Raw genomic sequence first — 25,836 nt, 5'->3', positions numbered from 1 at the left:
TTTGCATCCTTGTGGGATGCAGGTTGCTTTTCATTCCGAGCCAGGCACCGTGCGGGGCCTCCAGTGTTGGTCTGGAGCCTGGGAAACTGCAGATATTCCACCGTTTGCCCCACAGAAGCAGGCATTTCCTACCACTCAACCCAACCCCGATCTTCCTAATCTTCACACGGGTCACCGGGGGGAGGTACTTCACTTGTTTTCTGGGTGGCGGAGAGCCACGGCTCAGGGCGGTCAGGGTGTCTGCGGAGGGTCGCATGGCCTGCGGGCTGGCAGAGCGGGCAGCCTGTGCTCACAGCCTGTGCCTTTGGCTGGGGCCCCGCACCTGCGTGTTTGGAAAAGCGTGGACTGGGCTGCAGCGCTTTCATCAGGATGCTGCTGCGCTCCGAGGAGGCGCTCAGACACAGTGGCCGGCTGGGCGGGGCGAGGCCTTGGGGCGCTCGCTGGTGGACCAGGCCTCCCTAGGGGCCTGCGGCACATGGGCTGTCCTGACCAATGGGCCGCCCTTCTGCCCCGAATGCCAACTCCTTTCCTTCAGTAACACTGCCCGAATGAGCCCCAGGGTTTTGGATAATAGAATCTGAGCCCGCACAGGTGGGAGTTTCTTTCTGTCAAGAGCTGACAGGCTGGCTGACCAGTCCCCGCTTTGAGGACATGCTGGCCTGCCAGGCTCTGGGCTGGGTCCTGGAGCCATATCTGTCATGTGACTATGTCATATATCATGTGACTATGCCACATATCAGTCATGTGACTATGCCACATATCAGTCATGTGACTATGCCATATATCTGTCATGTGACTATGCCACACATCTGTCATGTGACTATATCCCCCAGGCATAGTTAGCCCATCCATAGGCAGACACCTGGCCAAGCCGGGCTAATTCCTGGGAAACCTGACCACGTGTACTCCTCGACCCCATGTAGCAGGAAGCACATCTGTGAACCTGGGCTGCTGGGTGGCCATCTTTCAGCTTCTCCGCCCTGAGTAGCCGACCAGGCCAGTTTGCAAAGAAAGAAAGTGGAAAACAATCACCAGTGGTTCGTGGTCCCGGGGACCTCCAGGTCCCAAGTCCAGCTGTCCTTGGTGACCGCCTGGCCTGTGTCCCTGGTGCCAGGAGGTGGCCCGCTTCGTACAGTCGATCCTTCTCTTCGGCTGAAGCCCGTGGAAATGGTTACGGCTCTGTGAACCCACATGAACCCAAGCAGGGAGGTCTGCCGCTCTGGCCTGGCCGCTGGCGGGTGTGAAAGGCCAGCCGCGGCTGACGCCCTCTGCCCAGAGGAAAGGCAGCGTCACGCGTGAGTGACGGCGCGCGTCTGAATTTGACTCCACACGAGGCCAGCATTTTTAGAGTAGACACACTGAGCTGTCCGTGTTCAATTTTCCACAATTAAAAAGGCAAATTACCTGTGGATCTGGAAACTGTTATTCATTAAAAACAATTCCCAAAGAAAAATTTCCTGTTTTCCCAACTTAATAACATTTTTTTCCTTTGAAATCCTCCTTGGAAATTGGTTTTGTAAGTTTGTCTGGAGATGTACCCAATAATCATCTATTTTTTTGTGCAGCCAATTTTAATAAAATGAAAATGTATTATTATCAACTACATTTCTAAGGAGGAACGTGGGTGCTTTCCACATCAAATAACCATTACCTACGAATGCTTTTCATCTCCCGGGTTTGTCATGGGCAGTAAGAGCATCTATTTTCCTTGTATTCGCATCATCATGGCTTAACCATTCCAGCTCAATTATCTTCAAAGTCTTAGCTTCATAAAAGTCACAGACTACTTGGAAATGATACTTTTAATATGGACTAATAGAATCAGATGTGAACAATTCCACCCTCACACATTGAAAGGAATGGTGACAGCGGCAGACATCCACACTCGTCCCCTTTTATTTTTGTAATTATAGGACTATTTATCCATCGCTATGAATAAATAATACATTCCATTTACCTGAGAAAATGAACTGTGCCTGCTGTACAGTGAGAAGCAGATTCTCAGCTCGTCTGACACTTGGGGAAATTCTTTGGTACATGAGTTTCCTGCAGCTTTTGTGCTGGAGCTGAGTTTCCAGGTGAACCTTTGACATTCTAGGTGGCTTCTAGTGATTTGGGAGCTGAAACGAAGCCCCTGAAAAGAGCCTGGATTATTCACGTCCGAATCCACGCCATTCATTTTTCCTTACACCTTGGGGGACGGAGAGAGGAGCATGTTAAGTAGAGTTGGGATTTTTCATGGTTCCAAGCATCATGATGGCAGTGTGTGTGTGTGTCTGTGTGTGTGTGTGTGTGGAGGGGATTTACAATTAGGGGGCTCTTTCATTTCTGAGCTGTGGAATGTGGGCAGTGTGGTCAGCAGAATGTTGACTTCTGCAAATATATCCACATCCTAATTTCTGCGACGTGTGATTCTGTGTGAGCCTGTTCCCTTAGGTGTCCTAAAAGAGCTCTGCAAATCTGATCCAGTTAACAGTTTTGATGTGGGGCGGTTTTTCTGGATTATCCATCTAATGGGCCCAATGTAATCACAAGGGTCCTTAAAGGATAGAAGAGGGAGGAGAGGGTCAGAGAAGATGTGACAGCAAAAGCAAAGGCTGTGGTGATGGAAGGCCATGAGCCAAGGGCTGTGGGGGCCTTTAGAAGATGGAAAATACAAGGAAACAGATTCTCTTCTAGAACTTCCGGAAGGAACACAGCTCTACGGACCCAATGCCACTGGCTGCTCTTCCAATAGTTGAAGGACCTCAGGTAGTCGCAGGTATTTTTCAATTGTCCCAGAGATCCAAGGATGCACAGGACCCCCAGGACCCCACGCCCCCACGGATCTTATTAATTGCATCACTGTTACTGCTAAGAGGTGTGTTTATGGGAGAGTGGGCAGTGAGTTTGTCCACACTTTAATGTTTGGGCAGGGAAATTGTTAGAGATGAAAGTCTGACCATTAGAATATCATCTGTTCAGACCAAAACAGGGCCACTAAATAGAATGTTGGCACCCAAATATTTTTTGATGTGTATGTCCCTGGTTGCAAAAGCTGTTTTTTTCTGGTTAATTTCTCTCCGTGATGAAAGTGGCCTTGCCTTTTGGGATCCAAGCAGATGATGGCACCCCTGCATTTGTAAGCTTCGTCTCCACAGCTATGCCTCAGTCAGAACAGCTTAGTCATTTAGAAGGCTGGTGGCTCTGGCTGCTCTGGGGGAGCACTGCACCCCTCGGCTGCTTAATTAGGGAATTAATTTTCTTCTAAAGACATTTAGCTCACTGGATTTAATTGAATGACTTTCCCCCCTTAATTCTACAATATTGGTAATAAGCTTTTTTTAGCATGATTTAGTGTTTGGAATTAGTTAAAGCAAGCATTCATATTGAATTGAGGAATGAACTGATCACTTTTTATGCTAATATTTTGCAGTCTTGAAATTGCCAAAATGACATGCAGGCTTTGCAGATCAATTTAGGCCGTCATTTCCGCATCCCTTTTGGAAGAGGTTAGTAGTTTCCGGCATTCTATTCCCTTTGCATCTGGCCCACTTAGAGGTGCCGTAGACATATCTCCCATCACCATGGAAATGCTGAACAATGCAGTGAGGTAGAGGGTACCCCTGGGAATGTATTGGTTTACGTCCAGTCCACCCATTTCTGCAGGCCCCCTGCCCCCCACGTGTCTTTGCCCTGTTTGCTTGCCCAGCAGAACCCCTCATACAGGGAAGAGACTCTATTGGGAACCACGACAGGACAGGAGCAGTGGTGTCCACCTTGCTAATCTGCCCAAGAAGAAAAACCATCACAACCTTAGTGGTGGAATTTGGGCTGCAATCAGGCAGAACAAGGGCCTCCGCTGATCCCACAGGAAGCTCAGGGTTGCCATGGATGACCTGCAGGGTTCTTCCAAAGTGGGACAAGGGGGCCGGGCCTTTATTGGACGTGGGCCTGAATGAATTGGGGGTGGGGGTGTCACCTGAAGGGTATGTGGACTCTGGGCGAGGCAGCCAGCTCCCTTTGGCTGCCAGCAGCCTTCCAGGGGGTGAGAGCTGAGTCCATCCCCAGCATTCAGCAGGGGATACTTACGTCCCCATGGGGTGGGGTCTCAGGGGTCACTGTAGTGCCTTATACAGAAAGAACCTCAGCCGTGTCCCGCCCAAACCTTCAAGTCTGCTTGAGCTGCCATAACAAAGTCCCGCCGGGTGGGTGGGGCGGGGCTTACCCGACAGAAATGTTCCTCCCGTTCTGGAGGCTGGCGCTCCGAGGTCAAGGAGGCAGCAGGGCTGGGTCCTCCTCGGCTGGAAGGCCGTCTTCTCCCTACGTTTTCGCACGTTTTACTCAGTGCACACCCCTCCCCACTGGGGCTCTCCCTCTTCTTAAAAGGGCACCAGTTTTATTGGGGTAGGGCCCCACCCTTCTGACCCCCCAATGACCTCATTAAAGGCCCCGTCTCCAAATACAGTCCCCTTGGGGGTTAGGGCTTCACCGTTTGAATCTGGGGGAGACGCAGTCCAGCCTATAGCACGGACCAGTGGATTGGCTCTGCAGAATCACCGATTCGCAGTTTGGGGAACAGTTGTTGGAGAGGGAACTGGAGGAGCTCGCCAGGGGTGTGCGGACGGGAAAAATAATTACGGCTCCGAGCACAATTCTGCGAGCGAGGCGGCTGCTGAGATGGGAGCCCGAGCAGCAGCCCCAACGTGGCCCTCAGCGCTGGGCCCGGGCTGAGGCGGCAGAGACGGGCTCTTTGAATACAAACCCCCGCTGACCTTTTCGTCTGACGCGGAGCTGCAAAGGGCTCTGTGAACACCCCGGGCCGCCCTTCCCAGCACCGGCTGGACACTTAATTGGGCTAGAAGGGTACAAGATGACCTTTTCATCCACAAACAGGAAGTAATTCAAATCTTTAAATAGTAGCAGCTGCAGGTAGGGCTGCAGCACTTGGCCCTGGAAGATGCGGCAGGACAGAGCTCCGCGCGCGGAGCTTGGCAGACGGCTGACCTGTCCATGTCTGTCTCTCCTTCCTCTCTTATTGGTTGGAGCCTCTTTTCTTCCTTTTTAAAAAATATTTTTATTGATTTCAAAAAGAGGAAGGGAGAGGGAGAGAGAGAGAAACATCAATGATGAGAATCATTGATAGGCTGCCGCCTCCTGCACGCCCCCTACTGGGGATCGAGCCTGCAACCCAGGCATGGGCCCCTGACCACTGAGCAACACCGGCCGGGCGGCTCTTAAAGACGGGAGATCTCACGGAGTGTGCAGGAGAGATGGGAGGTCACATGTGTAAACACAGGTTCGTTTTAGGAAGAGAGTGGGACACAGCAGAGGAAAGAGAGAGAGAGTTTACGGACAATAAATTTTCAACATCTTTGAAAAGAATAAAATGTACACTGTTCCCCTGAGCGGCCAGGTGAGGGCGACCACTAGCGCGCAGGGGGTGTGGGGAGAGCAGGTGCTGCTGGGGACCAAGTGGCAGGTGTGCCGTGTCATTTGCTGAAACTTCGGAAGGAAAGCCACGGCCTAACATTCCTATCAATCTATTTTCTCTTTAAAAAGGCGACAAAGCACAGCCGTCCAGGTTTTAAACAGGTCCGTTTTGCCAGAACATTTTTTTTAATGTTTTAAAAAGTTGGCTTAAAATCTGACTGCGTAGAGATTTTTAAATGTCATCCCTTTTCTCATTTCCCAAAGATAAAATTCTTATATGTGGGCTTTGGAGAGTGAATCTAATTTGATGGAAAGAAGAGTTTACTTTCTACGGCAACATGCGCACTTGGTGAAGTTTTGGAGCCGACTTGGTGCCAGGCACGGGGGTCGGGGGCGGGGACGGACAGACAGCAGTGGAGCGGGGGGAGGGAAGGGGGACGGACAGAAGGCCGGGGGGTGGGGGGGGTGGCCTTGCCCCCTTTCAGGAGGCTTAAGTCAAGGAGGTGAGAGGCAAGGGTTGTGTAAACAAGCACCCACGGAATGAATCACTGCAATACAGAGAGGTGTGCAGGATGATGTTGCATTTTCACATCCATAGAGAGGACCGGGATGACCTCCTGGCTCTGGGTCATGTGACACCCGGAGGTTGGCAGAGGCTAGACTCTGGAGGAAGGATTCAAATTCAAAACTGCAGGAAACGGGGTGGATCAAGGGCAGGAGCCCACTGGGCCCACCCAACAGGGTGGGGGGTGCTGAGATCCAGGTGGGGGTGCATGGACGCCCAGGGACTGTGCTTGGCCTGTGGTTGGGGAGGAGTGAAGGCAGCGGGAGGGAGGGTCCCCGCCACTGGCATGGGCCCCGACGCCCCCACCCCAGGAGGATGCGCACCTTCTCTCTCCATCCGGAAGCTCAGAGATTGGGACATGGCGGCACGTGTCGAGGCAGAAAACTCAGGTGGGGCCACGAGGCAGGAGGTGGGCGTTTGAAGCCCCCGTGCCCCCGAGATTGCACACACGATGCATTTGTGAGGCTGTCCCTCCACAGTGTCCCTATAAATCACCCCAAAGAGAGACTTCGAAAGATGGCCCGGTCCGGCTCTGCACCTCCAGGCAGGATCGCGTGTCCCCGAAGATGACAGTAATCTACCGATATTATAGATTTTTTCATAAATTATGGGACCGCATGTCTGTATTTTAATTCAGCAAGGTTGAAGCATTCCCCGAGATCTAATATAGGAAGCTGTAGATCTAATTCTCTTGAAGTTCTTTCAAAATTTATTTCCCAGCTCAATACATTCAGCGCGTATATTTCTGCTTAGGTTGGCAGATGTGAGGTTTTAATATTCCTGCATCGCCCGTGGGGGAAAGGCGGCGCTGAGGGATGGAGAGACCCTGGCAAGTTCATGCAGAAACGATCGAGGGGCTCTGCTCTGGGAATCCATCTACCGTGTCATGTGGTGTTTTCCTGATGTGAGGACAGTCAGGCAGTGATGTGTCGCAGCTCCTTACAGAGATTGGTGCTTGTGACGGTCAACAATGGCCACGCAGGTCCTAAAGGGAGGTCGGGAGACGAGGCTAGGGCAGGAGGGAGCCTGGAAAGTTTGGAAGGAGTGAGAGGTGTGTGTGTACGTGTGTGCGTGTGTGGGCACGCTATCACTGCTTCGAGCAATGATTCTCACACTTGACTGCCTATCAGAACCACATGGGAAGGTTCAAAGACCATCCACTTAGCATGCTATCCCTCGGGCTTCTGAGATGAGGTCCAGGGAGTCTTTGCTGATGGGCCTCATCCTGGTCTGATGGCAGGTCAGGTTGGCGCACCACCTCCCCAAGAGAATGGGTGGGGCTGGGAGCGGGTCTGAGGGCCCGCCTGTTGGGACATGATCGGAAGGGCATTCGGTGGCAGCGAGCATCCGTGGAACTGTGTGGGGTGCACACTCACTTGCTTCATGTATGACTCATGGGTGCGGGTTTCCCACGGAAGCTCAGTTCTCTCTCTGTGACCATCCTCAGCATGTCCTCTGTGTCCCCCAGAGCGACACAGGTCCATGCTCATGAACATGAGGTAGAGACGTCCTGGAGAAACTATCGGGTCTGTTGAATGCCACGTGGGAAACCTGATCAAGTTCCCCTGAAGATGCTTCTCTTCTTTCCCGGAGTCTCCTCCAGGTGCCGGCTATGTCACCTGTCTCACATTGCTCGGCGGCCATGGCAGAGTCCCACAATTTATGAAAAAATCTATAATATCGGTCCTTCCCTGGCGGTGAGGAGGGAAGGCAGTAGGGAGAGAAGTAGGATTGCCATGATGGTTGGGGTGGAAAAGGTGGGGTGGAGAGGTGGGGTGGAGAGGTGGGGAGGCCACTGGTGACTGAAAGCCTGGAGAAGGCTGGCGTGGAGGTGGGATGAAAGCTCCAGGGGGTGTGATGTAAGAGAGGGAGGAGCCCATGGAGGCAGGAGTTGAAGGGTGAGTCCATCTTGGCCGTAGAGAAGCCAGTGGACGACAACTGAGATGGGGCTGCGCTCGGCACTGACCCCATGGGGAGCTCTGGACCGCGTGTCTCCGTGTTGGGGTGGTGGCTGAGGCCTTGTGAGGTGTCTGAGGATTGTACCAGCCGCCCAGGGGCTCACCGATTTTCCCACGTGAGCTATTTGGTAGCCACCACTTGGCTATGCCTGTACCTCCAGTAGGCCCTTGGCGCCTCATCGCTTGGGGTGTTTGCCATGACACGGCATCGTTGTTACCGTGCGAGGCTCTGCTGGGCTCTGGGACCAGTGGGAGCTGGCAAGTGGCAGGGGTCACCGTGACCAGCGATGGGTCATGGAGACGGGCAGCCCCTGCCTCTCAGCTCTGAGCATTTGCCCTGGGACAGTCGGGGGCCTGCTGGCTGCCGTGGAGACTCTTCAGGCATCACGAGTCCAGGGCTGGCCAAGACTAAACCTCTGCATAGAGATGCTGGACAGGGTGAGGCCGTCCGACCTTCAGCAGACTCCAGAGTCAAAGCAGAGGCTTCCGCCGCTGGCCACGTCATGACCACCACAGAGAAAGCCGGGGACCTCCTCCCGTCTCTTGTCACAGCGCGCACCTCCAGGTCCACGGCCAGTCCTCTCACACCCTCCAGCCAGGATGAAGTGTCTAGGGAACTGGGCTCGGGGAGAAGGAGTGGAAATGCTCAGCTCTAACAGCTGAGGTTGGTGCCACCAGGGGCGGGGGAAGCTGCAGGGCCCGGAAGACAAGGAGGGATGAGACCCAGCACACACGTGTCTCAGAGCTGCTCTCCCTTTAAGAACAAGCTTCCAACAGCAAGCGGTGGAAGCAGCCCATGTCGGGGGTGAGGGGGCACGGGCCCATCTATAGACGAGGGAGGATGGAACACTACTCGGCCATAAAGAAGAATGACCTCTTACCGTTGGCAACAGCATGGATGGACCTAGAGCAGTGATGGCGAACCTATGACATGCGTGTCAGAGGTGACACGCGAACTCACTTTTCTGGTTGATTTTTCTTTGTTAAATGGCATTTAAATATATAAAATAAATATCAAAAATGCAAGTCTTTGTTTTACTATGGTTGCAAATATCAAAAAATGTCTATATGTGACACGGCACCAGAGTTAAGTTAGGGTTTTTCAAAATGCTGCCACACCGAGCTCAAAAGGTTCGCCATCACCACCCTAGAGGGTATTATGTTAAGTGAAATCAGTCAGACAGAGAAAGACAAACACCATGTGATTTTACTTACATGCAGAGTCTAAAGGACAAAATACACGAACACACAACACAGGAACAGGCTCAGAGACACAGGGAACTGAGGGCTGCCAGAGGGGAGGTGGGTGGGTGGCTGTGTGCAAAAGGGGAAGGGGTTTAAGAAGTACGGGTTGGTGTGGCACAGTCACAGGGGCGTAAAACCCAGCACAGGGAACACAGTAATACTGTAATAACAGTGGGTGGTGCCAGGCGGGTACTAGAGTTATTGGGGGGAATCGCTTCGTCAATTATGTAAGTGTCTAACCACTGAGCAGCACACCTGAAACTGATAAAATACTGAAAGTCAACTGTAATTGAAAAATAAAATTAAAAAAATGAACTTTCGCCCGGCCGGAGGTCACGGTTTGATTCCCGGTGAGGGCACATTCCCTCGTGTGGGGCGTGCAGGAGGCAGCCAATCAATGATTCTCTCATCGTTGATGTTTCTCTCTCTTTCTCCCTCTCCCTTTCTCTCTGAAATAAAAAAAAATATATTAAAAAACACACGAACCTTCTTTGCACTGACACTGAAAACATGTTTTCTATGTGTTGACAACCCGCCCCCCCCCCCCCCCCCCCCAGTGGATGAACAGTTTTTGTACCTCTGGCTTTGACTTTTAAAGAAAACCGTTTCTTCTCTCCCTGACGGAATGGGGAGCCCTGACCTGGGGTGTGTTCCTTCTTCCTTCCACTAGGTGGCCCTGTGTGCTCTCAGATGTCCGCCAGCTGCTCAGACAGGTGAATGCATTTCATTGGCTTAGGGAGGCGTGATGCCACGGGGCAGCCCTTTTTAAGAGAAAGCCAGGGCCGGTGGAGCAGCCAGCGACCCCTGAGCAGTGAGTTCTCTGTGCCGAGCGGCGGACCGGAGCTGTGGTGGAGCATCATGAGCGAGGTGAGCGGCCCTTCTGCTCGGAAAGGGAAACTTGGGGAGCGGGGGTGGGGGTGGGATGAGGGGACGGGGGAAGAAGGGACTCCGTTATCTCTGGAACTGTGAAGGCAGCCCTGTAACTATTGGCTCTGAAGACCAGCACTATGTATGGCTTGCTTTGCAGGGCAAGGGCAGAGACCGGTTAAGTTTGCAACTTTTTAAAATTCTCCTTAAAAAGAGAAAGGGACGCATTGTTTGCTTCCTATTGAATGGTGACTTTGGAAAGCGCTTTGGGGTTGAGCCCTCAGAGGAGGAAGCGGATTGCGGGAGGCTCTCCGGGAGCTCTGTGTGCTTCCCCGTGTGTTTGTTTTAGGGGACAGCTTTCCGGCGGGCGGGCTGGGGAGCGTGGGGAAGGGGTGTTGCTGCTCGGTGCGGTGCGGGGAGCGCGGGGAAGCGGAGGCGGTGCAGCAGCATCGCGGCTACTCGGAGTCCCGGGGAGGAGCCCAGCTGAGGAGCCGTGGGTGCCGTGCGCGTCCAGGTGTGTGGCTCTAAGACGGGAGATGTGGGCGGAAGAGGGACAATTTTAAGTTGAAGGTCACTTCCCTGAATATGTCTATACAGAATCGGTTTTGCTGGGGTTCATTTTATTTTTTAAAAGATCATGTTCTCTTTCTCTCTTTCCAAGGGGGCAGATCTGGGTCATGCAACACCCCCTCTAAGGCCACTCCGAGACCAAGACGGTCCGTTTTCCCTTCCTTTCGGTTGGCGCTCAAATAATGACTTTGTAAGAGCTTTCCTCTTTTTTTTTTTTTTTTTTGACAGATGGGTGATCCTTTTTTGGAAGTCTAGAGTATAATTAACAACTTCAGAAATAAAATGTGTCTTCGCCGCTTTTATCTCTCTGATGGGTGGCTTGGGATGTAAACAGGACAGGAAGAACCAGCGGGCGCAGCCTGAGGAGATGTGGGAACGGGGTTGGGGATGGCGCCAAGGGCTTGAGCGAGGAGGAGGGGGAGGCGAGCATGGGGAGAGGAGGGAAAGGCGGAAACCCTTCCAACAACAACAGTAGTAACCACGCAGCAGCTCCCAGTGGCCCCGCGGCCTCAGAGCCCAGCTGGGCACCGAGCATCCACTCACGTTACCTTATTTGAGCCTCCCAACAGCTCTGTGAAATAGGTGCTCGCAGTATTCCCGCTTGACCGATGAGGAAACTGAGGCATCGAAAAGTTCAAGGTCAACTAGTTCAAAGCCACCAGCAGGCGAAAGACAGACCCAGGACACGGGCTGCAATGCCGGGCAGCTGATCGCCAGGTGGATGGCCAAGCGCATGAGGGCTTCTCTGAACAGCAGGTGCCAGAGGAGAGAGAGGAGGAGGAGGAGGGTGGGAGCCGAGGAAAAGGAGGTGGGGGCTCGGAGCAGACACAGGGATGTGAGATCCGGCCCCCCATCTCCTGCATGCTTGGTGGGGGGCTTTCTGCTAGACTCCCTGGAGATGCCAGAAGCTTCTCTATGTGTGTCAGCTCCCCGTGCTTACAACAAGAAGGGCTGCCTGTGTGCAGTGGGGTTTACGTTTCATATGGAAGAAGGGCTTGGAAGCAGCAGAGCCCTGGGGCTCCCTTTCTTTGAACAAGTCAGCTGCCAGGAACCCTTCCGAGCGGCGGGCCTCCTGCCAGCTCTCCTCCTGCCCCGCGTCGTACTCATGAGCTTTCCAGAATGCCCAGCTCCGAGGGGCTCTCTTACTGCGGGTCCCCCGGGAGGGAGCAAGTGTCCCAGACCTCACCCCTCGATTGGAGTCACACCCTCCTTTCTGCTTCGTGAAAGGGGTGCAGCCCTGTCCCCCGCATTTCATCAAAGGAGCTGGCAGGCAAACGCGTTCCTTTAATGCTGACAAAATCCCACAGCCTCCCTTTGCTGCCCACCAAACCCTTCACGCCTGCCCTCGCCTCCCCTGGCCCCTCTGGTAGCATCTCCCCTGCCCATGGCGCAGCCCCCACCCTCTGGCCCCCAGCCCAGCCACCAGCTCTCTGGCTGACCTCCCAGTTTCTGGGGGGTGGGGGGTGGGGTGCTCCTTGGAGAGCGGGAATGTGTCCTTGGACTAAAACTTAAATCTGCTTAAAACATTTAATAAAGCTGAACAGAAGCTCCTTTCTGGGGAGGGAACCGGATCCCCCCTGCCCCCCAAGCTTTTCCTCTTGGGTGAGTTACACGGGGCTTCTAGTTTTAATGACTCTCAGGCAGGGATGGATTTCAGATGATTCTTGGCTTGGGCGTGTACCTCATTACTGCGAGGGTCAAGGCACAGGATTTTGCCCACCATCCTCTGACTCCTGGATTTATTGGAGGCTGGTGGACAATGGATCCTGCGCCAGCTGTCAGGGTTCAGTGCCCGCTGCAGAGTTCCGGAGCTCCCAGCAGCCCCCTGGGGCCAGGGCATGAGCCCCGCTGGGTGGAGAGACCCTCCAAGGGCCGCATGCCCCCCGGGGTGGGGGTGGGGGGGTGGGCTCTGCTCCTCCTGGTCCTCCTGTCTTTAAGGGAAGGCGGGCGGGGAAACTGAGTCTGGAGCTGGCTTTAAGCTGGGTGACTGTGCAACACCATGTCTTCTGTATCCCCTGTGACAACGCTTTTCTTTTCGGGGGAATGACATGTGTTTGAAGAGAGAAGCTCAAGTATAGCGAGCAAAGTCAAGTCCAAAGTTAGGGCAAAGCGAGGGAGCGGAGGTGGCGTGTGGGGGCGGCTCATTTACATTTCGGTGTTGGAGTCTGTCAGCTGTGCCTGCAGCAGCTCGGAGATGAGCTGGAGGATAATTTAGCAGGGATCACAGTGCAGGCTTAGGTGTGCGAGCCGATCGGGAAGCCTGGCCACCAAGTGCAATTTACACAGCCGCCTCCTCTCTCCGGCCGGACTCCCAGGCCCAGGGAGGAGTGACAGCCCGCTTTGCGTAGCCACCTGACATGATTTGAAGAAAAGAGTCCCACAAACAATGGCAGCGTGTCTCATTGTCTTCGCCAGGGGCCTCTTTTCAAGTTGCTTTGCAAAGGACGTTATTGAGGAGAGCCAGTGGCGAGATGTCACCGCATGAAGGGAAACATTCGGCGAGTTGATTTCATAAGGAGGCAGCACTGCCCTGTGTGTGAGGGAGGGGAGCTCCGGGTCGCCCCAGGATCAGCTGACAGCTATTAATTAGGGTGGTGACCCCTCTGGGAAAGCAGCCTCCCAATCCTCCTATTTCCCGTCACGGGCGCCTTTCTCTCATCGGCTTGGATAGGGCGCTGTGACTCAGCGTCAGGGTCATGGCCATTTCTTCCATAGACAGTGGCCGCAAGAGAAGGCCTGTGCCTGGTGGCCTGAACACTCCAAGGACACTTAAGGGCACATCTTTCGACCCACATGTCTGTCCTTAGCACGGAATCGGAAGCTACTGCTTATGTGTGACATCGATAAGGAGAGCAGAAGGCTGTGCCCATCATTTCGTTGGACCAGCAGGGGTGGCTGGTCCCACTTCAGTCTTGGGGTGGGGTGGGGTGGGGGTACAGGAAAGACACAATTTTTCCTTCATAGAAAGTAACCATTGGTTACAAAACATCATGGGACACTTGTTTGGGGCTTACATAGTTAGCCGTCAGGGCAACTGGCCGGTGAGACACACAGTAAGAGGAAACAGACCTAGAATGAGAACGGTTATGGTTGTGTGTCCCTTACAGTGTAATAGTGAACTAAACCCAGGCGGATGGAGGGGTCATTAGGTCTGCAAGGAACTGTGTATCTCTGACCAGGTAAGCACAGATCCCGAGGGGAGTGGCACACAATGTGGATTTTGCCACTGGCCCCCAAGGCGCAGCGACAGAAGATCAAATGACAATTCAATGTCTCGTGTAGTTTTAACCATATTTGGGGGTGTGATGCGGTAAAGATAGAAGAAGATCCAGCAAGATCCAAATGGTTTTGCTGTGTCACACAATGATAGAGACTCTCTCTCCTCTAACTGGAGATATTAGGTCTAAAAAGACACCCATTACGACTTGGGTTCGACGTCCGACTTTTCCTAACGGAGAAGAGGCCCCAGTTAAGCATGCAAATGTGTTGCGGGGCTGACGACAAGGGGTTGCCACACGATTTGTTTCCCGCATCCTGCATGTCATTAAGGAATGTGGTGGGACTAAGAGCTCGCACTGTTTTTCTTTTCTGAATTCTAAGAGTGCAAGATGTATTGTGTGTGTGTTTTTCCCCCTGGAAGGATTGAATAAATGAGTTACAGTTGATTTTATTAAGGGTTCAGTGGAATATGTGATCGCGATGACAGGGGAACAGGGGCTTTGTGATGGAAAGTGCCTTGAATGTATGATGAACACTCTCCGCATTATTTTGTGAAATTCTAATTTCTGCTCTCTCAGGCTTTCTTCGAGGTGCGCGCCTAGGCAGAGGGCATTCGCCATCTGTCTGTGGCTGGTGCTCCGTCCATGGGGCACGCAGCACTCTTTGAACCCATGAATAATTAGAGCCCCAGCCCGGGGCTTTCTCATTAACTTAGATTGACTTTCTGGAAAGGGCTTCCTACCGAGGGAGAAGAAGGATTTTAGGGGCTGCGTGTGCACAGGTTTTTATTATATTTGGCTGATATTTGAAGAAAACACAGCATTAAAGATCTCGCTGTTAAAGTGTTGGCTTTATTCTGTTCCGGCTGCTGTAACAAAATACCACAGCTGGGCAGTTTATAAACAGCAGAAATTTATTGCCCACAGTTCTGCGGGCTGGAAGTCCAGGATCGGGGTGCAACATGGGCGGGTGAGGGCCCTCTTCTGGTCACAGACGCCTCTTGGTGTCCTCACTTGGTGGAAAGGGTGAGGGAGCTCGGTGGGGTCTCCTTAATAAGGGCACTGATCCCATTCACGAGGGCCCCACCCTCATCTCCTACTCAGCCCCCACAGGCCTCACTCCTAATGCCATTACCTTTGGGTGTTAGGGTTTTACCACATGAATTTTGGAAAAACACAAACATCAGTCCATAGCAAGTATTATGGGTTGCATTTTTTTTTTTTTTAATTCTCACCCGAGGATATTTTTTCCATTGATTTCTAGAGAGAGTGGAAGGGAGGGAGGAAGGGGAGAGAAAGATAGAAAGAGAGAGAGAGACAGAGAGAGAGAGAGAGAGAGAGAGAGAGGGAGAGACATCAATATGAGAGTGACACATGGATTGGTTGCCTCCCACACGTGCTCCTACTGGGGTTGGGGAACCTGCAACCAAGAATTGGGATATGTGCCTGGAATTGAACCCATGACCCTTCAGTCTGGGGGCCGATGCTCTAACCACTGAGAAAAAACTGGCCAGGGCAGGTTGCATTTTGTTTATCAGCGTTATCCTACCTAGATGATGAACTTCCGAGGACAGGGACAATGTTTTGTTGTCCACAAGGCCTGGCTCCTGGTGTGGCAGCTGCTGGTGTCCAGTTACTGGATGGGTAACTGGATTTCGGGGTGTGGATTGGTCAATGCATGTGACCAAGGACTGGACCCTCTTTTCTCAATGTTGAGACTTGTGGCAGAAATAGGGTTGGGGAAGAGAAGTTCTGTCTTACTCCCGGCTTGAAACCCGTGTTCACCATGCAAATCCTTGTGTGCTGGAAAGGGATGCATTGTCACATATGCAAAGCAAATGCTTTCCCGGCAGGCCAAGGGAATGAGAACAACTGGGGAGGATCTCAACAGACAGGACTCCTGACATTTAGGAAAATGTCAAGGAAAATCGGGGCGCCAAAGGAGGGGCGGGGAACTCTCCTACCCCGCGGTTCACAGATGTCCCTGGTGACTATTTCACATCAGGTAAGTTCTATGGAATTCAAACAAAAGGGACTGCAGGCGCGAGGCAGAGCGCGGTCGGGCCCAGGAACACGGTTGCTGTGTGGAGGCAGGAAACCACCTGGCTGTGCTTAGGGGGCTCGGAAAGAGTCCACGCAGGGTTTGGGAAGGTGGCTCCTCGCGCGGAATCGCCGTCAGCCAGGCTGCTGTTTTGACGACAGCATCTCTCTAGGTTGCAGGAAGCAAGTGGCCGAGTTAAATATTATAATTAATAGTTAAACAGGAGTCCTCAATGTTCATATTAATTAAAACAAATATTTTAATGATAGTTGCATATTCAAATATTTTAATTTACACTTGAAACAGGGATATTTGACAATTCAGATGCAAAAAAGAGACGGACTTGCATTTGTTTCCAGGGAAGCTGGACCTTGAATGGTGCCCCTGTGCAGGCTAAGAGGGCCTCTCTCCACTCCCCTGCTGTCCCCCGGCACCAGCTCTGTACCATCCTCTCCCAATCATTGGAATGAAGCGAAGTATAGATAGGAATTCGGAAACATTCCCCATGCGGTTTGGGGTGGCGCCTTTTGGGGATGGGGATGCCCAGGAGCTATAGATCATTGTCTGTACCAGGAGCAGGTGAGCTTGCCACGCCCGTCAACGGCCCACACCTGTCAGCCTGCCTTCATTTCTGGGCTGCTATACATGAGCAATTCAGCGTACGTCACACATCCCAGGCATCAATCTGCCTGAATATTGTTTGTGCCTTGCAAATAGCCCTACACTTACGCTTCAGAATCTCACTGAATCACTTCTCATTCCATTTCTGAAAGGGAAATGCTTGGCCATATTTATAACATTGCCAGCCGAAAAATCAATCACCTGCTAAATGCCATTATTTTATCTTTTACTCTTAAACTGCCACCTTATAAATAAAAGGAAGACAAATTAGGGCCATAAAGCAGGAAGGCAGTCATCCACAAGTGAAAAGTCCCCATGCAAACATCTCTGGGGGAAGGAGCCAGGAAGTCCAACTATGCAAATGAGGCAATTTTCCTATCCGGACAAACCGGAGTGGAGAGGAAGGGAGTGCTCTTCTCTGGAAGGTTTCTGTCCCCTGGTGTGAGGATGGCGGTCCCCTCGGGTGAGGACGAGGATGAGGACGGCGTGGGCTTGGCCAAGACAAAGACACCTCAGGCCACCCATAGTGCAATCCTTTCCTCAACGGTTTGCACCATCTTCTGAATGTTAGTGCCTAAATGCTAGTCTATGACGAGTTGAAGGCTGCGTGTGCACCTGGGCTGGTTTGAGGTGATGCTTTTCCTCGTCCTACAATCCAGAGCCGTTGGGGAGAGGTGTGGCAAAGGTCACAGCCACTGTCCCCCTAGCACCCCACCTGGGCCCCGGCCAAGATTCTCACCAAGCGACGAGTTTTTTTAATTGTATACAAGGCCTGCAAAGAGGACCCCAGAGGCTGACAAATCTCTTGAGCACTTGTCTTAACAAAACAAGAAAAAAAATATTACAAGGAAATATGTTCTCCCTTTCTCTCAAGTTCCCCTTTCTCTCAAGTTCTTTTGTTTAGCCAGCGTACGTTCCTGCCCACCATGTGGCTAAGTTCCAATATTTAAAATCTAATTAAGAAATTACACTTGTTTGAAAATTTAAGATTCTTGCCTTGGCTGGTTGGATTCAGTGGTTAGAGCATCGGCCCTCGGACTGAAGGGTCCCAGGTTCCGTTTTATTCCTGGTCAAGGGCATATACCTTGGTTGCAGACTTACCCCTGCTTCCCCGCCACGCCCTCCTCCCCCTCCCCCCACTCCCCCACCCCCGTGGGAGGCAACCAATGGATGTGTCTTTTTCAGGTAGATATTTCTCTCTCTTTCTCTCTCCCCCCCCCCCCCCCTTCTCATCCTCCCTCCTACTTTCTCTCTTAAAAAAGTTAATGGAAAAACATCCTTGGCTGAGCATAAAAAAATTAAGATTCTTACGTACATAATTTCCTCATTAAGTAATATCCGCTGTTCTGTTAGGAGGTGTTAGAAAAATAGAACAGTTTTCTTGAGCCTGGCAAATGGCTCGTTGTGCCGCCGCGTTTCCCATCACATTTCCCCACTTGGTTGATGCACAGAGAAACCCCAGGGCCAAGAATTGGTCCATTTGGGAGCCTGAGAGCAATTGTGCCGGAGCATCCCCGGTGCCTGTCCCTCCATCCCTGCGGTGAGAGGACATCAGCAGACACTAGTGTTGACACAAGCCTGCCCACATCCTGGGTGGGCGAGGGTGCTGAGTCCGCCTTCAGAATTCGTGTCTCTTCATCCGTGTCAAAGAACTATAGATGGAGCCAGCAATAAGCAAAACTTCAAACCATTTGCCTGCTATTTTCAACCTTTTCTCATCTCATGACATACATACACTAATTATTAAAATTTTGCGGCACGCCAAAAATATATATTATTATTATTATTTTGCCGATCTGACAAAAAAATAGGTATCATTCTTTTTTTTTTTTTTTTTTTTTTTTTTTTTTTTTAAATTTCAGATAAAATTTACATTCTTATACTAATATATATTTATAATTTTACAAACACTAATTTATACATATATGTATGTCCAAAACTAAGCACAGGACATACTTAAACTAAAATAACGTTTATTAGTTATTTGAAATTGAAAATTACATAGGCATTTGATATTTTTATTTGCTAAATCTGGCAACCCTACTTTCTTCATACTACTCCCTGAGTTTTGTCCTCCTTCCCTGCCCCTCCTTCTGGGGGAGTTAGGTTGAATAGTCTTTTTTTTTTTTTTTAATGTATTAATTTTAGAGATAGAGAAGAAGAAAGGGAGGGAGGGGGAGAGAGAAACATTGATTTGTTGGTCCACCCATTTATGCATTCATTGGATGCCTCCTGTATGTACTTGACTAGGGATGGAACCTGCTTCCTTGGTGCATCGGAATGATGCTCTAACCAACTGAGCTTCCCATCCAGTGCTTGAATTGTCTTTTTTTTATGGTTTTTTAAAAATTAATTTTAGAGAGAAAGGGAGAGGGAGAGAGAGAGAAACATCAATGAGAAATAGAAACATCAATTGGTTGCCTTCCAGGGATCAAATCTGAAACCTAGGTATGTGCCCTGACTGGGAACCGAACCCTCAACTTTTTTGGTATATGGAACAATGCTCCAACCAACTGAACCACCAGCTGGGACCTTAGCTTCACATTTTAATTTAGGGACCCAGGTTCCTTCCATTAATGGCTCTACTATCTAAAACATAGGGTTTCCGCCCTGGTTGTTGTTTTTTTGTTTGTTGTTTGTTTGTTTGTTTTGTTTCAGTGGTTAGAGCATCTGCCATGCACCCAAGAGTCACAGGTTGGATTCCTGGTTCCATCCCCAGCCCCTATCGGGGTGGGTGCGGGAAGCAACCAATTGATGCATCTCTCTCACATCGATGCTTCTCTCTCTCTCTCCCTCCCCTCCATCCTTCTGCTCTCTCTGAAAATCAATGGGGAAAAATATCATCGGGTGAGGATTAACAAAGACAACAACAAAAATAAATAAATAAAGCCCTAGCCGGTTTCCCTTGGTCATTAGAGTGTCAGCCCAACGACTGAAAGGTCCTGGGTTCGTGCAGGCTCGATCCCTAGCCCTAGTTGGGGCACATGTGGGAGGCAACCAATCAATATGTCTCTCTCACATTGATGGTTCTCTTTGTCTCTCCCTCTCCCTTTCACTCTATCTAAAAATCAATGAGAAAAATAACCCCAGGTGGGAATTGATAACAAACAAACAAACAAACAAAACACTGGGCTTCCAAGGTTGGAAGGGGAAAGAGCATGAAGAGGATGTGGGAGGTTTGCTGGAACAGGCCTGGAAGCAGCACATAGCAGTCCACTCCACTGGCTAGGTGAGCTGGGAAAGACAGCCTACCTGCATGCCCAGGAGGAAGAGCTAGCCAGTTTCTGCAACAAGGTCAGGAGGTGAGAAAATGTGCAGTTCAGTGTGCAGTGGGGAATGAACGAGACCATAAGCAGGTTGGTGTTGCTGAAGTTCAAGGCAGAGAGGGGTGGGATGAGATTAGAGAAGTAAATAGGAACCAGACCACAATACTAGGTACCATTTTTGGAGCCCACATATATAATCTCAATTATGACAGAGTGCCTGAACTGTGGAGAAGAGGCAGGAGATCTGTGTGTGTTTGTTTTACATAACAATCCTAAAATAGGTATCATTCTGATGCACTCACACCAGTCGGCTATTGTGCTGGCTGGTGTCATTTTTTAAAATTCGACAATCTAAGGAAAAGAGATCAGTGCTCCTAAGGACATAGTTAGGTATTGCGTGCTATAAAATTCTTGGGGTACACCCGTGGAAAATGGCTGCATTATGCTATAGGACGTCTTCTCCCCAAACCGGTCACGGTGGTTAGGCATGACCCGTCCTCCCCTAGGGGGAGCACTAGCCTACCCAGTCCCTTCTTTGACTTTCCCACAATCAGCTGTCAAATTGTTCTAACAACAGCCATCAGCAAGTAGTTAAGAGCTGACATTGAAAGCCTCTCAGCTCTTTGGCACTATCCCAGCAGCCCTCCCACAGATCCAGCCCAGAACAAGGGCTTGGGGTTCACAGGGACTTTGGGGATCACTCCTCTAGAATAAGTGTCTCCACAGTTTTTGGTACTGCACCCTCTCCGGAAAAATTTTTGAACATGTATGCACAAAGCGTTTTCTAAAAATTCATTTTAAAATGAATTGTGTAAGTGCTAATGTACTAATATGTGAAGTGTAGTTATGAAACATACAAAAAATGAATATTGGAAAGATAAATTTTTGAGCATGTATGCACAATACATTTTTAAAAATATTTAAAAATTATAAGTGCTAATGTGCTAATATATTAAGTGTGGGTATAAAACACACAAAAAGTAAATATTTAAAAATGAGAGAATGATGAAGCAAACGATACTTTTAGATCTCTTGCTCATTGCAATGGCTTTATTATCTCTTGCCAAAATGTCAAGGCGCAATATACACTCGTGAAAGTTCATTGTAAATGGAAAAGCATGGAATCTATAGTTCACGTGGTCTGGGCAACCACTTCTTTTTGTGACGAAGTTGATGATGGTGGTTTTTAAGCTCCTATGGATACGCAGGAAGATATTCTAACAGTAAAAGGTTAGTTAGCATTTGCATTGTTTTGTTGCTTTTGCTGGCACTATTAGTATTGTTTTCAATCTGTGAAAATTTTACGCAGGAATTTTTTATTGTGGTAAAAAAAACATATAAAATTGACCACCTTACCCATTTTTTTTTTTCAGAGTAAAATTCAGTAGTATTAAGTTTTCTTACCTCGTTGAGAAACAGATCTGCAGAACATGTCCATCTGGTACAACTGAAACCCTATACCCGTTAAACAACAACTCCCCTCCTTGCTGTCCCGCCACCCCTGGTCAGCACCGTTCTACTTGGTATTTTTATGAAGGTGACTTCCCTTCTTACTGCATGTAAGTGGGGTCACCCGGTATTTGTCTTTTTGTGACTGGCCCATTTGACTCAGCAGAATGACTCCAAGGTTCACCCATGTTGTAGCATGTGACTGTGCAGGAATTTTTTAAATCCATTTACCTACTGTGGGGAGATTAGTGTAGTTAAAGGTAGATCGGTTAATCTATGAATCCTCTTACGGAGCACGAGGAGCTACAGTGCAGCACGTGGCAGTATTCTGAGAGTAAGCCGAGAGTGAGGGCGTCCTGGGGCTTCCAACTTCCCTACCCACCAAGGGACAATGTCAGCAGCAGATATTAGCTATTGATTAAACCTATTTTTTCTTATTGATCTGTGACCCTACACAGATATAAATAGAAATTCTAAAGTTCTCTCTACTATGCACAGTTGTGAGAATAACTAGTAAGCACCTCCTAACCCCAGAGGTGCCATCAGACTGCGGTGTGTGCCAATGGCGCCCCCTGGGGTTGCGCTGTGTACAACCCATGCAACTGAACAAGGTGGCCCTGCCCCTCCCCGGGTGCAGGCAACCTGCTTACAGGCCATTGACCTAGAGAAAGATGGTCGTGTCTATGGCCCCACTTAGAGTTCAGGGGACTAAGGAGGCCGTACTTGTCATTTCATTCAAAGTAGTCATTTTAAAATAGGGAAGTGAGTGCCCTAAGGCGAATCTTATTTAAAATCATAGAGCTTCCCACGGAAAAGCCAGTCTAAGTTTGACTTACACATTTCCTATCCTATTAAATGTCTCATTTTCTGTCATATCCTCTATACAACCCATTTTTTTCACTTGTCCCAATTCCATTTAGGACTTAGACATGGAACATATGAAAAATAATGTTGTCCCGGATATTTTTATTAGCCTCCAGTACAAAAAAAGGGCAGCCACAGAAGTCGTAACGAAGACATTCTGTCCTTCACCAGGTCTTCTACTTTATTTGCAGAGACTTGGGTTTGCCCTCTGACCTCCGGACCCCCACTCCAGCCCCACCCCATGCCAATCACACAGGGAGAACATGGCGAATGTGGGCAGGGCGTGCTCCTGCAAACCGTCTCCTTAAGGTCTCTGTTGACAAAGTTCTTTTCCGCCTCGCCCGGCAGTTTCCCTGGCCTTGAGTGCACACCAGTCACCTCCACTCCTTGCCTTACCCTCCCTGGCTCCGTGGGAATAAGAAAGAGCATTCTGAACCCCCAAATGAAACTCTTAGAGAACATTTTCTCAGGGAGTGGTGGCCCTTTCTATGGTCAAAACCGTCGCGTGTACGATCGGTAATCACTTATTTTGTCAGTCACGTTTCTTTCTGCCTTCTAAATTAGGAAACTTTAAAAGAAAGGGGTTGTGTTTCCTATACCTTTTCATGTCCCCAGCACATACCACTCAACCCACATTGATGGAGAAACCATGTTGTGTTGGAGTTTGTGGAATAAGACAGAGTCCTTACCGCTCACAGGCCGTAGGGGGGAGTAGACAAGACAGAACCACATCATATTAACTGGACTCCACGGTCCACACAGAGGGTATCTGCGTTCACTGTACAAACGGAGGGCCAGGGAGCTGGTTAAGTCCTTGTGTGTGTGTGTGTTGGGGTGGGGGCGGGGGAGGTGGAACCGTTCAGAGAAACCTTCCCGTAGAGTCGATGCTTACAAAAGTAGGGGCTCAGTACAATATTGGTTGAAGAACAGCCACCATAACTAATGGGTAATCTTAAAAGTCATAAATTTTAGCCCAGCCTGGCGTGGCTCAGTGGTTGAGTGTTGACCTATGAACTAAAAGGTCATGGTTTGATTCCCTGTCAGGGCCCATGCCTGGGTGGGGGCTCGATCCCCAGTGGGGGCCGTGCACGAGGCAACAGATCAATGATTTTCTCTCATCATTGATGCTTCTATCTCTCCCTCTCCCTCTCCCTTCCTCTCTAAAATCAATAAAATGTTAAAAAGCCATAGTCAGTTTGGCTCAGTGGATAGATCATCGGCCGGTGGACCAAAGGGTCTTGGGTTTGATTCCGGTCAAGGGCACATACCTTAGTTGCAGGCTCCTCCCTGGCCTGGGCCCTGGTCAGGGCTCATGCAGGAGGCAACCAATCAATGTGTTTCTCTTACATCGATGTTTCTCTCTGTCTTTCCCTCTCTCTTCCACTCTCCCTAAAAATCAATGGAAAAATATCCTCGGGTGAGGATTAACAACAACAACAACAAAAATGTTAAAAAAAGTCATAAATTTTAGAATCACATGAGAATTTGGCAATCTTCAAAACCAATGAATGGGTGCATGTCTACTATGACACCACGGTTGATTTCTAACTCCTGCTTTGTGATAGAGGTTGCTTTAAACCCTTCGGGTATTTTCTCTTGCCTACCAGGGAACATTGGGTTCTCTTGACTTACCGCATCTTCCTTTAAAAGTGTTAAGTGAAAATTCTGTGCGGTACATGGGAAGCAGGCTACATGAAGCCAGTCAATGTGTACAATTGTGCACATTGTTTTATCTTAAAAGATCCATGTTCTACTTGTGAGAAATGTCCGGTGAATTTAGACATGCCTGTGCTCTACCTTCTGGGTGAGCACCAGGACTTGTCCATAGCAGCATGTCATTGCACGCTTTGTATCCCAGAGCCCACGGTGGCTTCTTAACCATTACTATTATTATGTCAAGGTCATCCAGTGCCATGACGCAAATATTATTTCCAGCAATGTTCTATACCTCAGAAATGTGAGCCATCTTATCTCTTCTCTTTTGTTTGTTTGTTTTGTTAATACTCACCTGAGGAGATTTTTCCATTGATTCTTAGAGAGATCGGAAGGAAGGGGGAGAGACACACAGAGAGAGAAACATCGATGTGAGAGAGACACATTAATTGGTTGCCTCCCGCAAGCGCCCTGACCAGAATAGGGGATTGCACCTGCAATCAAGGTCATGCCCTTGACTGGAATGGAACCTGTGACCCTTCAGTCCCTGGGCCAACGCTCTATCCACTGAGTCAAACTGGCTAAGGCATGAGCTATTTTATCTCTTCTTGAAGATAACTTCTTAAAATAGATGTGGCAATTTGTCAAGTACTTCTACCAAATACCTCCTGCAAGTTCACGGTTATTTTTTCATCTAGATTTATTTATTTATTTATTTATTTATTTATTTATTTATTTATTTATTTTTTAATCGAATATTTTTGGGTGACATTGGTTAATGAAATTATATAGCTTTCAGGTGTACAATTCTAGAATACATCATCTGTATATTGTATTGTGTGTTCACCACCCCAATTCAAGTCTCCTTCCATCACCACTTATCTCCCCTTAACCCTCTTCTACCTCCCCCATCTCTTTCCCCGCTGGTAGTCACCATACTGTTGTCTGTGTCTGGGTATTTTTTTTTTTTTTTTTTTGCCTAATCCCTTCATCTTTTCTACCCAGTCCCACAACCTCCTCCTGTCAGCTGTCAGCCTGCTCGCTATCTATGAGCCTGTTTCCTTTTTGTTTGCTAATTTATTTTGTTCATCTAGATTTAACTTTTCTCATCTTCAAAACAGATTCAGCTCATTTCTGGGGATACTGTTTTGTGAATTTCCATGTCATCATTTTTTTGCTGAGTTCTCACTGAGAGCCGGATTTGGCTGAAATTCAGGCGAGAGCTCCCCACGGTGGAATTTTGGATGAGGATTTTGAATTCGCACATGACAAAAATATAAATGCAGCGTAATGCGACTTCAGAGCTGCAAGCAGTGCCCTCAGGGGACCCGCCTCCTGCCCCTCCGTCCCTGTGGTATTACAGCCGGGAAGTGGGATGTGGCGAAGAGTCTAGCAGGTCTCCTCAGAAATGAGGCAATTTAAAAACAAGCAACAGTCCTGCAACCATCCGCTCCATCTGCCTCTGCAATGAACTCTTCTGAGTGTCGGTGGCTCAGGCAGAGTTGGGGTCTGAGAGCCTGTGATTGGGCAGCAGGGACGGGTCCTGGGACACTTTATGGGGCTCAGTGGAAAACAGAAATGTGGGGCTCCATGTGAAACATTATGAAGAGTTTCATGACAATACTGACAGGGCATTAAGTCAAGCTCAGGAACTAAGCCAGAGGCCCCATGTGATTGCACAGGTCGCCCAGCCATGAGGTGGCCTTTCTTCTCCTGCACACCTGGGTAAGGGTGGGGCTGCCTGATGGCTTTTTAGTGGTAAAAAGACAGATAGATGCATGGGTGGATGGATGGATGGATGGATGGATGGATGGATGGATGGATGGGTGGATGGATGGATGGATGGGTGGGTGGATGGATGGATGGATGGATGGGTGGGTGGATGGATGGATGGATGGATGGGTGGGTGTATGGATGGATGGATGGATGGATGGGTGGGTGGATGGATGGATGGATGGATGGGTGGGTGGATGGATGGATGGATGGATGGGTGGATGGGTGGATGGGTGGGTGGATGGATGGATGGATGGGTGGATGGGTGGATGGATGGATGGATGGATGGGGGATGCATAGATGGATGGATGGATGGGTGGATGGATGGTGGATG

The 25,836-nt window shown here is 49.7% G+C and overlaps 1 protein-coding gene across 2 annotated transcripts in view; it reads left to right on the top strand.

The window, feature by feature from the left end:
- Positions 1 to 9,899: 9,899 nt before the first annotated feature.
- Positions 9,900 to 25,836, top strand: part of PCP4 (Purkinje cell protein 4) — a 54,042-nt gene continuing 38,105 nt past the window's right edge. The window contains exon 1 of one of the 2 annotated variants that reach the window (XM_036352208.1): positions 9,900 to 10,047. In XM_036352208.1, coding sequence (XP_036208101.1) covers positions 10,039 to 10,047 — 9 coding nt within the window. In that variant the 5' untranslated portion in view covers positions 9,900 to 10,038. Of the gene's footprint in view, positions 10,048 to 15,742; positions 15,841 to 25,836 lie in introns of those variants that run through there. The other variant, XM_036352209.1, reaches the window with a different exon arrangement.

The sequence above is a fragment of the Myotis myotis genome, unplaced genomic scaffold (genome assembly GCF_014108235.1).
Source record: "Myotis myotis isolate mMyoMyo1 unplaced genomic scaffold, mMyoMyo1.p scaffold_m19_p_2, whole genome shotgun sequence".
Taxonomy (NCBI): Eukaryota; Metazoa; Chordata; class Mammalia; order Chiroptera; family Vespertilionidae; genus Myotis; species Myotis myotis.
The sequence above is the reverse complement of the archived record's forward strand: the minus strand, read 5'-3'. Positions and strand labels throughout refer to the sequence as shown.